Source organism: Pseudorasbora parva, chromosome 4, assembly GCF_024679245.1.
Source record: "Pseudorasbora parva isolate DD20220531a chromosome 4, ASM2467924v1, whole genome shotgun sequence".
In the NCBI taxonomy this organism is placed as follows: Eukaryota; Metazoa; Chordata; class Actinopteri; order Cypriniformes; family Gobionidae; genus Pseudorasbora; species Pseudorasbora parva.
The window spans coordinates 47,128,153-47,144,878 of NC_090175.1; the positions used below are offsets into that span (position 1 = coordinate 47,128,153).

At 34.9% G+C, this 16,726-nt stretch overlaps 1 protein-coding gene across 3 annotated transcripts in view; it reads left to right on the top strand.

The window, feature by feature from the left end:
* The window catches only part of iqce (IQ motif containing E), a 17,621-nt gene extending 995 nt beyond the window's left edge, over positions 1-16,626 (top strand). The window contains exons 3-22 of one of the 3 annotated variants that reach the window (XM_067442027.1): positions 2,175-2,220; positions 2,374-2,526; positions 3,392-3,511; positions 3,600-3,670; positions 4,130-4,243; positions 5,894-5,944; positions 6,037-6,107; positions 8,026-8,098; positions 8,194-8,234; positions 8,339-8,508; positions 10,141-10,196; positions 10,269-10,489; positions 10,829-10,936; positions 11,386-11,479; positions 11,594-11,716; positions 12,422-12,523; positions 14,201-14,304; positions 14,478-14,599; positions 14,848-14,913; positions 15,820-16,626. In XM_067442027.1, coding sequence (XP_067298128.1) covers positions 2,175-2,220; positions 2,374-2,526; positions 3,392-3,511; positions 3,600-3,670; positions 4,130-4,243; positions 5,894-5,944; positions 6,037-6,107; positions 8,026-8,098; positions 8,194-8,234; positions 8,339-8,508; positions 10,141-10,196; positions 10,269-10,489; positions 10,829-10,936; positions 11,386-11,479; positions 11,594-11,716; positions 12,422-12,523; positions 14,201-14,304; positions 14,478-14,599; positions 14,848-14,913; positions 15,820-15,947 — 2,034 coding nt within the window. In that variant the 3' untranslated portion in view covers positions 15,948-16,626. Of the gene's footprint in view, positions 1-2,174; positions 2,221-2,373; positions 2,527-3,391; positions 3,512-3,599; positions 3,671-4,129; positions 4,244-5,893; positions 5,945-6,036; positions 6,108-8,025; positions 8,099-8,193; positions 8,235-8,338; positions 8,509-10,140; positions 10,197-10,268; positions 10,490-10,828; positions 10,937-11,385; positions 11,480-11,593; positions 11,717-12,421; positions 12,524-14,200; positions 14,305-14,477; positions 14,600-14,847; positions 14,914-15,816 lie in introns of all 3 variants that reach the window. The other 2 variants (XM_067442028.1, XM_067442026.1) reach the window with 2 other exon arrangements.
* Positions 16,627-16,726: the final 100 nt, after the last annotated feature.

Here is a 16,726-nt window from a genome sequence, read left to right on the forward strand (position 1 = left end):
GCACTTCAGCTTCTCATCAGATTTTCAGATCAAATGCTCTATGTAAGTCGCTTGTTAAGTCGTGATGTAAGGAACGCCGTTTCTGGGTCTAAGCCTCAACTCGTTTCACTTGAGAATGCCATTGACGCCCGTTTATGAGCGCTATTTTTTCATATTAAACATCAAACATTTAAAAAAGTTAAATATTTTAAATACTTACAGTCTACACAACATTCTCTATGGTCACAGCGTTACAGACATTAATATTTTAACGATTTATAAAAGATGAATCACTGTCTGGCCATCTGGAATTGTAGTATGGAGAAAAAGGTTATTATAACTTTTTTTGTAGTATTACACCACATTGTGTGTGTATATTAGCACCGTTTGTAGTTTTTCTTGTGGTATAAAATAGAGCGCTTGGACCCGGAAGCGCTGCCGCGTGACGTCAGCCTTAACAACCGGATAGAATCTGAAAGGTCCCGCCCCGCGGGTTAGTTCACCCAAAAATGAAATTTATGCCATTAGTGACTCATCCTAATGTCTTATTGCCTGTATCCACTTTTATCTCCTTAAACACTTGTTTTTATGTGGTTGTCGACACCTTATAAAAACGTAGCTATGTTTTTTAGCTTGTTTGCTGTACACCTTGTCACATATCAGCGTTTAGACATTGTTCTGTTTTTTGTAATGAGTCCGAAATGACAAGGAGGCAGCTTCACGCAATACAAAGTCAATGGAGAGCATTGGATTGTCCATTAAGTTTTGAATGCATCATTATATTTAAACTGCAAACACGAGTCTCTGCATTAAAGACCCACAAATGGCAGATCAACGTGCGGCTACATTTCTCTCCGATATGGTAGGAGATTAAACTGAATGTGGAGGATTTGAACTGTGACGAATCTGACAGTGATTGACAGGGCAGTTAACTGGTGATGAGATGCACATAACTTAAGTCTGTTAGAGATGACGCAGTAGTACGTACCGAAGCTTGCATACTTTTCTGCTAGACACTCGTGTATACGTAGTATAAGTAGGTGAATCGGGATGCAGCAAATGTAAAATATTTGCTCTGGCTCTTGGTTTAAATCATTTTGTTCCGTTATTATTGCTTGTTGTCATCTGTTGACAGAATGTGGCGGTTATGTAGTATTTGTCCCGCCTCATCTCCACTGTGATTGGATGGCTGTGTGAAAAGTGAAACATTCTTCAACTCTCAACGCTCAGCGCTTGAGAGGGAAATACTCGCTCAGCACCTCGTTGCGCTCCAGGCGTTCTAAAAACGTGGCGCTTCCATTTAAAACAATTGAAAACACCAGCCAGCTGCGTGAAAAAACGCTTTGGTGGACACACGGCCTTAGTGACTAAGTCACTATGTCTGGTGGCCGTTGAGAGTTGCTATGGCAACTGTGAACACATTCCAGCTGCTGGAGAGGAAGGACAGCGTCGATGTTTCTGATGCGGCAGACAAACTGTAAGCGTATGTCACAAAATGATTCAGATTGAAAGTCAGCAAATGTAAACTCCAGATCGGTTTAGATAACGTCTCATGTAAACAGTCCACTGAATCTTTAAATCAGAATGATTTTATTTAGAATAATAAAAAAGTGTGCATGTAAACATGACTATTGATATGAAACCCAGATTACACTCGATTTCTGATTTTATTTTGTATAAACCAAAGAGTCTTTAATATATTGTGTGTTTTATTAGACAGGTGAGCAACTGTTTGGATACATTAATTGACAGAAAAAAAAATCAGTTATATAGATCAACACAGTTAGTCTTATTGTTTAAATCTTGTTTTCTTGATTTACCACGAGTGCCATGTTTTAAAATGTTGTGCAACAAGTGTCTCATAGAAGCTGCCGAGTGAACGCATAGAGTAGCATTATAACATAACTTTCAACACACTTACATAATGTGCCTAATATGATAAAACAGCACTGCATTACCCCACATATGCATGAGCGGAAGCGCTCGTCTGCGGCATAATAAAAGCTCTGCGAAATGAAGGTGTCCTCAAGCTACGCTTATGTTTTGAATAAGCGACCTCTAGCAGCAAAACATTTTTTAAAAATATTTTAGGCTAACCGGTTTCCATAGTTTAGCTGTTTTTTTTATTATTATTCTTGAATCTTTGCACCAATATGGTATACATTTAAGTGTCTGATTGTTGGATTTCTTTTCAGAAGTCTAGAAAAAAGAAAGTTTCAGGCAGACCACCCTCTTCTCCTAGTAAGTTTAAGAACCTTTTCTTGCGCATTATATCAACACTGTATTGTAAAAATATGAAATTTGCTTGTTTCATTGTGAGTACTTATTGCACTATAGTACTATATTAACTGCAAATATGCTGTTAAAATAATACGTATTTTTATTTAAATATAGAGTCACCATACCTGAACAGTGCAAACTTGCATTTGAAGAAAACCCCAGTAGCATCATGGAGGACGGTGAAAGGGACACCGCTCCAAAACTGTAAAACCTCTCCAGCTGGTACACCCAGGGATGTCTGGCTGCACTTACAGAATGATGGACATGGTCTCTTTTTTCATATATAACTCTGCATTTTACCATTTTCTTTTTACCAAAAATGTTTTTCAGATATGCTTACATTTTAAAACCAATCAAAGTTTAGCTCTGCACCTCAGCATAATAATGCAATTTTGCTTCTCAGATGAATGTAACTTGTTTTAAAGATGTTTAGACATTTTCTGGAAAACTAGACAAAATATATTATCATCACAGAAATTACATTCAAATCAAACCTGTACTTGCAAATGTAATTTAACTCTATAAAGCCTATCGTTTCATATTGATGTAGTCATTTCTAAGAGCTCCAAATTAAAATGTTGCTAAAAAAAACCTGTTGTGCACAATCTACTACAGGCTTTCTGCTGTCTGATTGATAGTGTATACCTTTTTAGCAAGTAAAACATTATTTTAATATAAATCTAAAAATGACAAAGACACATTTTTATATTGTTAGTAATATTACAAAATTAGCATTTACTGGACTGAAGCAACTTAGGTTTATTTGATTGGATTGGGTTAATTTTTAGGAAAATCATTTTAAAATGTTAGTATAAAATATGATGCATTAGGCTTTTAAGAAATGTTTATTTGTGTCTTCGTTGTATTCCATTAAATTACATGTTTTGCCCCCACAATAAAAACTACAGAGCTTATTTCATAAAACTAAGCATTTATTATCTTTCTAAAACATATTATTTGGATATATGGAGTGACAAATTATATGTATATAAATTGTACCAAAATGTAGGTGTTTTCTCCTCAAGCCTGAGCTCGATTTTCTCATTATATTATTGTCTATATAAACTTGAACACATACCTATTTTTTCTGACTTTTGACAGGCTTAACAGTGTTACATTTTGTTTATTTTAGGAACTTTGTCAAAGTCTCCAAAAGGAGCAGATTACAGCGTCACACAGACCAGCACACCTGAATACTTGAAGGAGGCCTTAGGAATGAAAAAGCCAAAACATTCTCGCTCTGCATCTAACGGTGAGATAAAACTATTTTATCAATTATTTTATTAAGATAAATTATTTTCTACTTTTGTCACCATGATATTTTTACAATTCTTTATCAGGTTATGTTCCAGGGACCCCAATCTACAAAGAAAAAGAAGAAATGTATAATGAAATAATCGATCTAAAAAAGGTGAAGCTCACCTCACGCACACTCACTCGCTGTCGTGTACTGCAAGTGTTTTTCAGGATATATTTTTGGAATTTTGATTACATCAGACTGCCTGTTTTCGACGAATTTGGCTTTATGTAAATTCTCAATACTATCAGTCCTGTATGTATACCAGGGATTAGTGCTTAGGATTAGTGTGTCCCAAATCATAGTTTGTTTAAAAATAGCATGCCAAATGTTCCTGGATGGTGTATTGTTTCCACTGGATTTTAGGAAATATTGATAAAAACTTTTTGGGTTAATATTACCTACAATTCCTTGTGCAGTGCAAGTGGAGGAAAGGGTTTTTGAGATTTATTTCAGTATTGCTTAAATTTGTCTAAGATTTCCTATCAACAGTCTAGAATGTAGCTTTCTTTGAAAAATAAGTATGCACACTGAAATTGCATGGACCCACATATTTCCTCTCCCTTTTCTCAGACCATCCAATCCCAAAAGACTGAATCTGACAAGATGAAAGCCAAGCTGCGTCGTCTTGAAGAAGACAACTCTAAGAAAGACAGACAAATCGAACAGCTGCTGGATCCAGCAAAGGTAAATGGACTGCATTTATATAGCGCTTTCAACAGACCCTATGGCCATCCAAAGTGCTTTACATATTCACCCACATTCACCCATTCATACACTCATTCATACACCGACAGCGGTGTCTGTCATGCAAGGCGCCATCCAGCTCATCGGGAGCAGCTGGGGTTAGGTGTCTTGCTCATGGACACCTCGACACTTGGTCAGGTGGAACCGGGGATTGAACCACCAACCTTCCGGTTTGTAGACAACGTACATGAACCACTGAGCCACTGCCACACTGGTAATGAGCGATTGTCTGCAAATCCAGGAGCAGAGATGAGCTTGAATAGTTTTTATGAGCGATTACACCCCCTTTATTGTGGAAATGAGTAGCTCAGTGTGTGTGGCCTGTTTTTCACACCACATGCATAAGCAGCACAACTGCCATTATTCAGTCACACTGTCCAAAGTGAAAATAATATGATTTAAATATTCTTCATGAAAAAACAACAACAACAAAACATTTTTTTCAGGGTGGATTTCTGTCAGACCTAGTACACAAGCATTCTTAAGTTTGGGGTCAGATTTTTTAAAATACTTTTATGAAATGTTTTTATTTAATTTTCAGAAATTAATACTTTATTCAGCAAAAATGCATTTAATTGATCAAAAGTGATTTACTCAACCTCAAGCAATCTTAGGTGTATATGACATTCTTCTTTCAGACAAACACAATCCGAGTTATATAAAAAAATGTACTGACTAATCCAGGCTTTATAATGGCAGCCCAAAATTTGAAGACCAAAAACAGTGCATCTATCCTTTTTAAAAGTAACTCACACACCTCCAGGGAGTTAATAAAGGCCTTCTGAAGCGAATAAATGCATTTGTGTAAGAAAAATATCCATATTTAAACCTTTATAAAGTCAAATATCTAGCTTCCCCCAGAGCGCCTTCCATATTCAATTCAAGAAAGAAAGTGTAACGCCTCTTGTAGTTCAAATCGCTTACACTACTTCCGGTGTCATACGTTGCATCAGTTACTCATTTTCTGTAAATTGAATACGGAAGGCAGTCTATCAGAAGCTAGATATTTTACTTAAGCTTTAAATTTGGATACATCTTCAAATTTTGGGCTCCCCTTCTAAATAAATATAACTCTAATTATATTCCTCTGAAAGAAGATACACAACTAGGATGGTTTAAGGGTGAGTAAATCATGGGGTAATTTTCATTTGTGGGTGAACTATCCCTTTAAATTAAATGCTGTTTATCAAAGAATCCTAAAAAAAAAACAAATTTCAGCTGTGATAATAATAAGAATTTTTACTTGAGAAGCAGATCAGTTCAGCATATTAGAATGATTTCTGAAGGATCATGCGACACTGAAGGCTGAAGTAATGATGCTGAAAATTCAGCTTTGCCATCATAGGAATAACTATAAAAAAACAATGATTTAAACTGTTATAATATTTCACAATATTACTTTATTAATTTTACCGTATTTGTGATTAAATAAAAGCAGCCTTTTGGTAAGCATACGATACTTTCAAAAACATTCAAAAAAACATCTACTGACCTCTAACTTTTGAATGGTAGTGTAAATTAAAAGTGTTCTCTCAGAGCTTATTGATTTATAATAATTTTTATATAATACTTTTTGCATTGATCATATAGGACCCAGGTTATGCAAGGGGTTTAGTGGACAGAAAGACAGATCCTAGATCGGTGAGTATGCCATTATAAAAACAATCACATTTTTTCAGATCAATGATTCTTAATTTGATGAATGAATATTTTTCTCTTTTTAAACACACCAGATCATTAATGGACTGAAACAGAGGATTCTACGATTGGAGCAGCAGTGCAAAGAAAAAGAAAATGCCTTGAGGTCTGATGCCAACTTCATTTATATTATACAGTCAGTCATTCAATTTATCAGGTTATGGTGAATCAATACAGTATGGATGAACTTAACAGAACTTTAACAAGAACAAGTTGTAGGCTGGAGTCCAAAAACCTTAAGTGGAGTCCAAAAACCTTAGTCGACATAAAAAAGTTGTTGGAAAACAATGTTATTTAAAGGGTTAGTTCACCCAAAAATGAAAATTATTTCATTAATTACTTACCCTCATGTCGTTGGACACCTGTAACACCTTCGTTCATCTTCAGAACACAAATTAAGATATTTTTGTTGAAAGCTGTTGACTGAGAAAGGCTTCAAAAAGGCCTTTGTAACAAAGTCTTTAGTGCCTTTTATGGGTCTTGTGAGTGGGTCAGTGGAAATGTACTGAATGCCAATGGAGGCCTTTCTGAAGCCTTTCTCAGCCATCAGCTTTTAACAAAAATATCTTCATTTGTGTTCTGAAGATGAACAAAGGTGTCCAACGACATGAGGGTGAGTAATTAATGAAATAATTTTGATTTTTGGGTGAACTAACCCTTTAAACACCTCCTTAGACGTTAATAATAATAAGACAATAGACATAAAGATGTTCTGAAACATCTATTTCAGTTTTCACTCAGTATTTAAATTTGATCTTGATATAAACAAGAGACTCCAGTGTATTGGACCCTAATGTATGTTGTCAGGGCTGGACTGGGGCTAAAATTCGGCCCTGGCAAACCCAGTCCATCGAAAAACAGATTCAAATTATTTTATTTTATGCTACACAGAAATAAATTCATTTAGGTTTGGAATGACATTAGGGTAAATAGATGGTTACATTTTTGGGTTGAAATTCCCCTTTTAAAACAGTCATATTTTTCAAGAGTTAACACATAATTTAAGTAAGACACTGATATCTATCTTTCATGAGGCTATTTTTGAAATATAATTAAATTAAATTTCATAGATCTATTAAAAAAGTTAATACATTTTTTTTGAATGCTCACATGGCATTAAATAAAATAATCTGAATCTAATACATTTTTTAAAGAGGAAAAAAAGTGTGTCCTTAATTCATGGGATCCAGACTTTAAAGCTGTTTTATAGACTGCAGTTTAACTGTAGGCCAGTATCATTTAAATGTAAGATCGTGGTAGTCACAGGGTAAAAAACATAGACTGTAAAAACCTTGCTCCTCATTATACGGCTACATATAAAACATATATAATAAACTATAATATTTTTAATTAATTAAAATTGTAAACACCTGTAGAAAATACGAAAACAGCCTCTGTGAAAGCTATTTATATTCTGCAATATTTAAACAATAATAGCAACATTTTTAATAAATGGTTCTTCCAAAACACCATATTTCTTCAATGTTAGTAGCTGCAAGGTAAATTTTGGTTGTGGTAAAGTGAAACGTTTGTGTGGATTTCCCATAGACTGTAAAAAAATAGGTATTGCCGTTTTCCACTTTACCTCGTCATGAATACATGCTTGCGGCTGTTTTCAGCTGATTCAAAACAGAATCTGTAATGTTCCCATATCACATGATTGTATAAAACATAATTCAGAGTCAAAGTCCGTTCATTGGGCAGGATTTAAATGCAGCGTACGTTCGTCAGCAGCTGCGCTGTGTAGATATTCGCCTTTTGCAGTTCCATGTGCTAAAATAATAAATAGAAAAAAAGCGCCTAATAGAGAGGGGAGGTCTCTCTTGCTTCGGCTTGTCAATTCAGAAGAAGACAAACCAATGGGCCGCTGTCCCTGCATGTTGTCAGTCGCACACAAAAAAACAAAAAAAAACAATCAGCCAAAAAGTGCGTCGGCCCACCGGGAAAATGCCCGGCATGCCAGATTACCAGTCCAGCTCTGTATGTTGTACCTGAACTGATGAATTGTGTATTTGGCATTACAGTCAGCTTCAGAGTGACCTCAAAACTACCAACATGCAGGAAATGAAGATCACTGTCGAAACCTACTTTGAGGAGGTAACTTGTTATATGTAACTACATGTATTTTAGTTCACTATATATTAAGTTCTGTGGTTTTTTTTAGCAATACATTCGTTATTTTTAATGCTTAGGTTCAAAGATTGCAAGCACTGTTAGAGTCGGCTGAAAGAAGGTACAAACATTGTTAATTTTGTTAATTTTACTCATAGTTTAATGGTTCCTCTTGATTCCAAGTGATTTTAAGTCTTTCTCTAACTCCATTTTTACTCTCTTCAGTTATAAGGCAGAGAGCAAGGACTTCAGGCGAAAGAATAAGACCCTTAGTGCAACGGTTCTGAAACTCACAAAGACTGTTCAACAACTAGAGGATGAGAACCAAGAACTCAAAAAAGAATTGACAGAGGAGGAGATGAGCATGATGGACAGCCCTGTGTGCCGTGCCAAGGGTAGTTACATTTACAAAGGCCCAGCTTAACTAAGATTCACACTAGAACTTGAAACACTATTTTACCAAACATAGGCCTGGTTTCACAGACAGGGCTTAGATTAAGCCAGGATTAGGCCTTACTTCAATTAGGACATGTCTTTTATACACATGTCTTAGAAAAAAACATTACTGGTGTGCATCTTGAGACAAAACAATGGCATTGACATACACTGATCAGTATTGTGTTAGTCCCACTTTTGCTGCCAAAACAGTCCTGGAGGCATGGACTCCACTAGATCACCGAAGGTGTGCTGTGGTATCTGGCAACAAGATGTTAGCAGCGGATCTTTTAAGTCCTGTAAATTTGAGGTGGGGCCTCCATGGATCTGAATTTTGTTTGTTCAGCACATCCCACAGATCCTCAAGTGGATTGAGATCTGGGGAATTTGGAGGCCAAGTCAACAAACTCATTGTGCTCCTCAAACCATCCCTGAACCATTTCTGCTTTGTGGCTGGGTGCATTATCCTGCTGAAAGAGGCCACAGCCACCAGGGAATAGCATTTCCGTTAAAGGGTGTACAGGGTCTGCACCAATGCTTAGATAGGTGGTTACGTGTCAAAGAAACATCCACATGGATAGCAGGACTCAAGGTTTACAAGCAGAACATTGCCCAAAGCATCACACTCTGCAGGCTTGCCTTCTTCCCATGGTGAATCCTGGTGCCATGTGTTCCCCAGGTAAGGGACGCACACGCTCCTGGCCATCCACGGGATGTAAAAGTAAATGTGATTCAACATACCAGGCCACCTTCTTCCATTTCTCCGTGGTCCAGTTCTGATGCTCATGTGCCCACTGTTGGCACTTTCGGCAGAGGACAGGGGTAATCATGGACACCTTGTCTGGTCATAGCTATGCAGCCCCATATACGCAACAAACTGTGATGAACTGTGTATTCTGACACCTTTCTATCAGAACCAGCATTAACTTCTTGAGCAATTTGAGCTACAGTAGCTCTTCTGTTTGATTAGACCACACAGGCCAGCCTTCGCTCCTCACATGCATCAATGAGCCTTGGCCGCCCATGACACTGTCGCCGGTTCACCTCTGACTCAGTTGTCTAGCCATCACCCATCACAATTTGGCCCTTGTTAAATTTGCCAAATCCTTATGCTTGCCCATTTTTACTGCTTCTAACACATCTGTTCACAGAAAATGTTCACTTCCTGCCTATATATATATCCCACCCACTAACAGATGTCATGATGAAGAGATAATCAGTGTTATTCACTTCACCTGTCATAATGTTTTGCCTGATCTGTATATTTTAAGATATGACAGTGCAAGTTGCTTTCAGTTAAAACAGCTCAAACATGCATTTTAGACCAGACTACACTTAAGATTGTTTTCTATGAACAGCCATATTGGCTTAAACCTGCCTAAGGTGATTAACTAGTCTTAGCTGGTCTGTTGACCTGGCCAATGTGGTGTTTAATGGTTTAATTGACCGGCCAGCTGGTCTCCTAGCATGGCAAGCTGAATTGTGCAGAATATAAAAGGTCTAAACAAAATATTTAGTATTTCAAATTAGTTCTATTCCTGCACACAGGGCTGAATTCAGTCAAATTATGTATCATATTTTTATGTTTATAGGTTATATGGATTGGAGTAAACAGAGACTTGTTCGACGAATCCTGGAACTTGAAAAGGTGTGTGTATATTAAACATTACTTGTAGAAAGTAATTATTATGTTCATCATGTGAATACTCTTTTTTTTCAGAGAGGAGAACAGATAAAGAATCTTCATGTTACTAAAGCATCAGACTCACAGAAGAGCACGGAGGAGAAAGGCACTGAGTCAGAATCAGCCAATGAGAGTGATTCTGTCAACACAGCGATGGAGCCGTCTGTGATTACAGAGAATGATGCACATTTGAGGGAAGCAGTTAAGAAACTGGCAGAAGAGAAAAAGGAACTACAGGAAAAACTAACCCAGAGAGAGTGAGTGCACTCACAGCATACACACTAGCATTACAATTTTGGGGGTCAATAACATTTTTTAAATGCTTTTGAGGTTGCATTTATTTGATGAAAAAGTAATTGTGAAATATTATTACAATAACTTTTTTATTTTAATATATTTTAAGAAATCATTACCAAAAAAGACATTAATCCAGTCTTCAGTGACACGATCCATTATAAATCATTCTAATATGCTGACATATTATTATTAGTGTTAAAAACAATGAAAACATGTCCCATTTATTATATTTATACTACTTAAATGTTTAACGTATTTGAGAGTAATTCTGATTCAAAGTATTTGTCTTGTTTTATCAGTGAAGAGATAAAGCAATTGTCTGCTGAGAAGGATGAAGATCTGAAAGAGCTAGAAAACGCACTGAATGAACGAATTCAAGAGCAGGAGAGACTGATGCAAACACACAGGTTTGTAATATTAACGTAATATTAATGAACAAATCAATAATTAAAACTATATTGTGGCTGTGTTTTGGATGACGCTGAGTTATCATCAGATTGAATCACATGTTTGATATTACTGTTATGAAAGACAAATGTATGAATTCCTGAGATTATTTTTTCCTTTAGAGATGTTTAGAGAAATTATTTTTCTGTGGTCATTGTTGGAAGAGTTACATTTATATTGGATTTTTTTTTTTATTGTTGTACTGTAACATTTTTGATATTTTAAAAACCTCAGTTACATGTGAAGAAAGAAAATTAATTTCAAAGGTGTATGAAGTTATTACATTTCGATTAAAGATTATGAAAACAATATTTTTTTCTGTAAAATAACATGCATTAATAAATCATGAGCAAGGAAATGTATTAAGAAAGAATGTGAAGTCAGTTTAGATTTCATGTTTTGTTTACAGGCAGGAGATGGAGGCACTAACTGTAGAAATCAACTGTTTAAAAATGAAACTAGAGGAGGAGCGAAAACTCAGATTAGTACAAGATCAAAGTCAGGTAATACTTTTAAAATACGTATTAGTTACACACACAAACAGACCGTGAAGATGGCAACCCATTAATATGAAACTGTCACCACAATCACAAAAAATATATGTTCTCATCTCACAGGTTCGGGATGGTTCTTTATCATTAACACTCACAGAACCATTGTCATCATCAGCGGTTTCATCAATAGAGACGAACAGAGCAGCTAAGACCATCCAGACACACTGGCTCTCACACAGAACACGGGTTGGTTTAACACGTCGACATGTACTGTACTCCCACAGTGAATGTAGATTATTCATGTTGTTTGGGAATAACAGTTTAGAACCCTTGACCAGTTGTGAAAAATGAAGACCAAGAGTCAGGAGTGCAATTTACTGAAGAATAGTTTGCAGTTTCACAGGTTTCACAATAAGGCTCTCTACCAGATTTTGTACATACAATTTTTCAACAGTTATACTGTTTTCAAGGTCTAGCCACATCAGTACTGCAAGTTGAATGATTCTGATTGGCTAAGAGAAAATAGATAGTGATGGTAAATTTCCACAAATTGTCAGTTAATCAGATTCACGTGTCCATAGAGCACTAGTTGACGCTTTCACCACAAAATAGGCACATGATGACCTTCCAGGTCTGGAGCAGGCGTGAGCATGTCCAGATAAACAAGGCCACACATCTCTTAGGATGCCTGTAATCCACCTCTAAAACAGTTTCTCCAAGGTTGGAGCTGATTAAGCTCCAGTTCTGACCAAAAAGTTTCTCAAAACATATTGATAACATGTGCTTTCTCTGTGTGCTTTCTCTCAGACATTAGTACAGGCAACATTTATCTGGATTATTTAGTTTCAGTAAAAGGAAATATAAAATATTTTATATAAAATATGAAGCGGCAGTGGATTTCAGAATCCAACCTTTCAATGTCCTCCTTTAATCTTCTGTTCCTATGCTTAGGATCTAGTTCTCTTGCAATCCTGTCTCAGAGGGCACCTAATCAGGCAGAGGCAGTTAGATGGACATAACCAAGCAGACTCAGCAACCGTCCCTGTTGCCAAGGTAACTATTTTTGTAATTTTGATTAGATGTTTTATTATACAGTTTGTTTACAGATGTTCCACTATCTGGACAGTGCGATCCAGGGCTAATAATATGCTGTGAAGGGCCCTTAAAGACTTAAAGACATAAGATTCCAGCATTGATATTTGACCAATGACTTTCAATAAAAAAGTTACAGCGACAGTAATTTATTAATTTGTGTCAGGAGTAACACAACTTATTCAGTCGTGCCTGCTTTATATGTGATCACAGGAACGGAAAAAAACAACAACTCCATTGGACTTTTAATTCAATAGGTTTACACATTAAGGTGGTCCACAAAAATGAGCTATAATTTCAACCACGGTACTCTCTCAGTTTGTTACTTAGCCCTATTAGATTTATGCTGCAGAATATTGTTTTAATTGACTAACATTTAGAGGTTGCTCAGTGCTCTGAAGTTTAGTTTATTTCCATTGTTCACCTCCAGTTCCTGGAAGGTAAAGAAGAAAGTTCAACACATCAGATAAGTTGTCAGCAAATCCAATAGGTATTAGAAAACAACACATTAAAGTAATTAACTGCTGGAGAATGAAGATGGAGAAAGTAGAGCATTTTTAATTTCATTCAAAACATTTTAAATCATAAGTCAAAATTCAGTTTCAGTTTTTAGAGGATATGAGAATATGACGCAGCCGTTCGAATACATGACCCGGAAGAGGAGGAGCGCCGCTATCGCGTGAGTTCACGTCCGAGACCTACATGGAAGACAATAACTTGGTGGATAAAGTCATTATTTTGATTTTCGATTCATGAGCAACCTCTCAACTTCATCCAAATTCGATAAAACTTGGCAGGAGTTGTTATATGAAGGGTAAAAGAAATAAGGGGTGCCATGCAAAGTTTTAATCATTTAATTTTTTCATTGCATTGTGGACCACCCTATTACACATTTAGAAAAAATATTGATAAAATATATGTTAAAACAATTTTTTTTAGAAAGAGTGAGCATTTCTATTAAAGGGGTCCTGTTATGCCTTTTCACTTTTTCAACTTAGTGTGTAATGTTGCTGTTTGAGCATTTTTTTTTTTTTTTGCAAGGTTACAAAGTTCAAAGTCTACTCCAAAGTGAGATATTTTATTGAACACAATTAATCAAATATATTAAAATTAAAAAAACTTTTTTATTATAATTTTTTATAGTAATAATAATAATATCGTTTTTTGTCAGTTTCATTTTAATAGTTTATACTGTATTTTTCATAAAATAAATTTAGTCTTGGTGACCACCCAGAGGCTTCCCCCCCAAAAAAAACATACATAAAAAAAATTAAAAAAAACATTTGCACGGTAGTGTATGCTGTCAAATCGATTAATTGAATAAATCACATCCAAAATAAAAGTTTGTGTTTACATACTTTGTGTTTGTACTGTGTATAATTAATATGCATATATAAATACACACTCATTCATGTATATATTTAGGAAATATTTTCATATATATACTGTATATATTTCTATAATTTATTTTATATATAAATTTAACAATTTTAAAATAAAATATAACTTAAAATAACTTAAATATATACACGTGTTTATATACATACAAATTATACACAGCACACACCTACAGTATGTAAATATGTTTGATATGTTTCACATCAAAATACTTTTAAACACCTTGACCTTATATTTCAGATCCAATCAGGTATTAACACTCAGGCTGTACAGGAAGAGGAAGTGACTCTGCTGCAAGCTGTCTTAAGGGCTCATCTCAAACGCAGCTCTCTGAGGATGGACAGGTGATTTAGATACATAGTTTAGTTTACTTTATACACAGATTTTGCATATTTCCATATATATGCATATCTATATCTGGTTAGAGAATGCAGTCACAACAGCTGGTTTGAATGAATATGTTTGCATGCATGGCCAGGTGTTCTCCTGACAGACATACGTTGACTTGACTTTGCAGGGCATCTACAGTGACACAGTCTGAATCTTTCATACATCTGAAAAAGCAGTATCGCTCCACCCCTCCACTGCTGCCCACAGGGTCCCCACAGGCCATATTAACAAAAAAACCGCAAACCTCAGGTGATTATTCATCTTTAATAATGTGCTTTGTTCTCACTGAAGAGATCGATTTGACCTCATGTTAGTTTTCTTGTTTATTAATCTAGGATCAATAAGACCTGGGTTTCAGGTTTAGAACGGTTGGATGAACCAAAAATACATTTTGTAAACAAAGATACAAAGTTGGTCATCCTTACAATCTCTTGTACTGACCTCTCTTTAAAGTCATTGCAACTTGTATTGGATTTTTAAAATTATATTCTTTCTAGGTGTAACTGCAGAGAAACGAAATCCTGCTTATAATGATGAGCTACATGACAAGAGATCAATACCAGGTTAGAATATATAACTCATTCCTAGTACAGTACCATTCAAATGTTTAGGTCAATAAGATTTAGTTTCTTTCAAAGAAATTAATACTTTATTCGACTTTTAACTTTTATTTAACAAAGATCCTTTAATTGGTTCAAAAGTGACAGTAAGGGCATTTGTAATGTTACAAAAGCTTTCTATTTCAAATAAATGCTGTTTTTCTTTAATGAATATCTTTCTATTCATTAAAGAATCCTGAAAATGTATTATGAACATTTTACAATAACATTTTATTAGTTAAAATGACTAAAAATGAACAGTGGTCTACAGCATTTATTATTCTCAGTCAAAGTTTACTAGTACTTTTTTTAAATTGTATTTGTTAACATTAGTTAATGCACTGCGAACAAACAATGAACAGCTGTATTTTAATTAACTAATGTTAAAGATGAATAAATACTGTAACAAATGTATTGCTCATTGTTAGTTCATGTTAATTAATAAATTAACTAATTGTGACAAATGAGACCTTACTGTAAAGTGTTACCAACCATGATTTCTATAAAAAGTAAATTAATAATAAGCGACACTAAATGAGAAGATTTTCGCCAAATTATCATATTTGAATGATTTTTGGAGGATCATGTGACACTGAAGACTGGAATAGATGCTGAAATTTCAGCTTTTCCATCACAGGAATAAATTACATTTTGAAAATTTTTAAAATACAGAAGTGGTATTTAAAATTTTAATAATATATAACAATATTACTGCTTTTACTGTAAATAAATGCTGTAAACCTTGACTTGAGCAAAAGAGTATGTCTGAGAACACCAGTATATCTTTGAATAATCTCTGATAAACTACCATTATTCTTATTCATCTATTTAATGTGGCATGCATGATTTTGTTTTGTTTGTATTAAGAAGACCTGAAGATCCACCAACAGCAACCAGCTGATTCAGACGACTCTGATGACATCATCGTGTCTCCGTCAAGGCCACTGAGAAAAAGAGAAAAACTCTTTAGTCCATTCAATGCTAATGACTTGATTTAGCTCCTATGTTTTTTTTTATTTTTATTTTTTTATGTTTGGACCTCAGATGGTTTCATAAATAATGAATTTTCTCTCTTAACTTAGAACACACATTATTACTGGAGTAAATTAAAAGGGAATTGAAACAAACAAACAATAATGGGCAATAATGACTGGACAGAGAAGAACATGGATCATGGATGATAGATTATTATGATTTTGTGATTTCACATTATTATTCTGCTATGGTCACATTCTTTTGACTTCTAGGTACTGAACCGTCAAATAAGTTAGACATTTTAGAAGTTCAACTCCAAAAGTGCCTAATGTTGGAAGATCATCTCTAAATGAGGTTCAGGGATTTAATATTCTTCATATATTTTTCATTGTAGATAAATATACACATTACACTTAGCAGAATATCTTATAAAGTCTATTTAAGCCATTGTGTGCATCTAATGTACACCTCTGATTGATACAAAAGTACTGTGAATCTCCACAAACATATTGCTGTATAAGAGAACTTCAAGTTCAGATTGGGGGAAAACGAGAGTAAATGCTGTTAATGCAGTGAAATGTCGTCAGTGTGTTTAATGTTATTATAGACAAATCTTTATTGAACCAAAAATAGCACTGAAAAAAATGTTTTGCTCTTGTTTCAATGTCTTATTAAAAATGATGCTTTTCTCTAAGAGCACTATTTTTGTGCCATTGTCTTTGAATTTAGATTTTTTGTGTTTTGTTTTTTAATTAAATATTTGTTTTCTCTTAACTTTAGTGCTAAGAGTGTAAAAGTACCA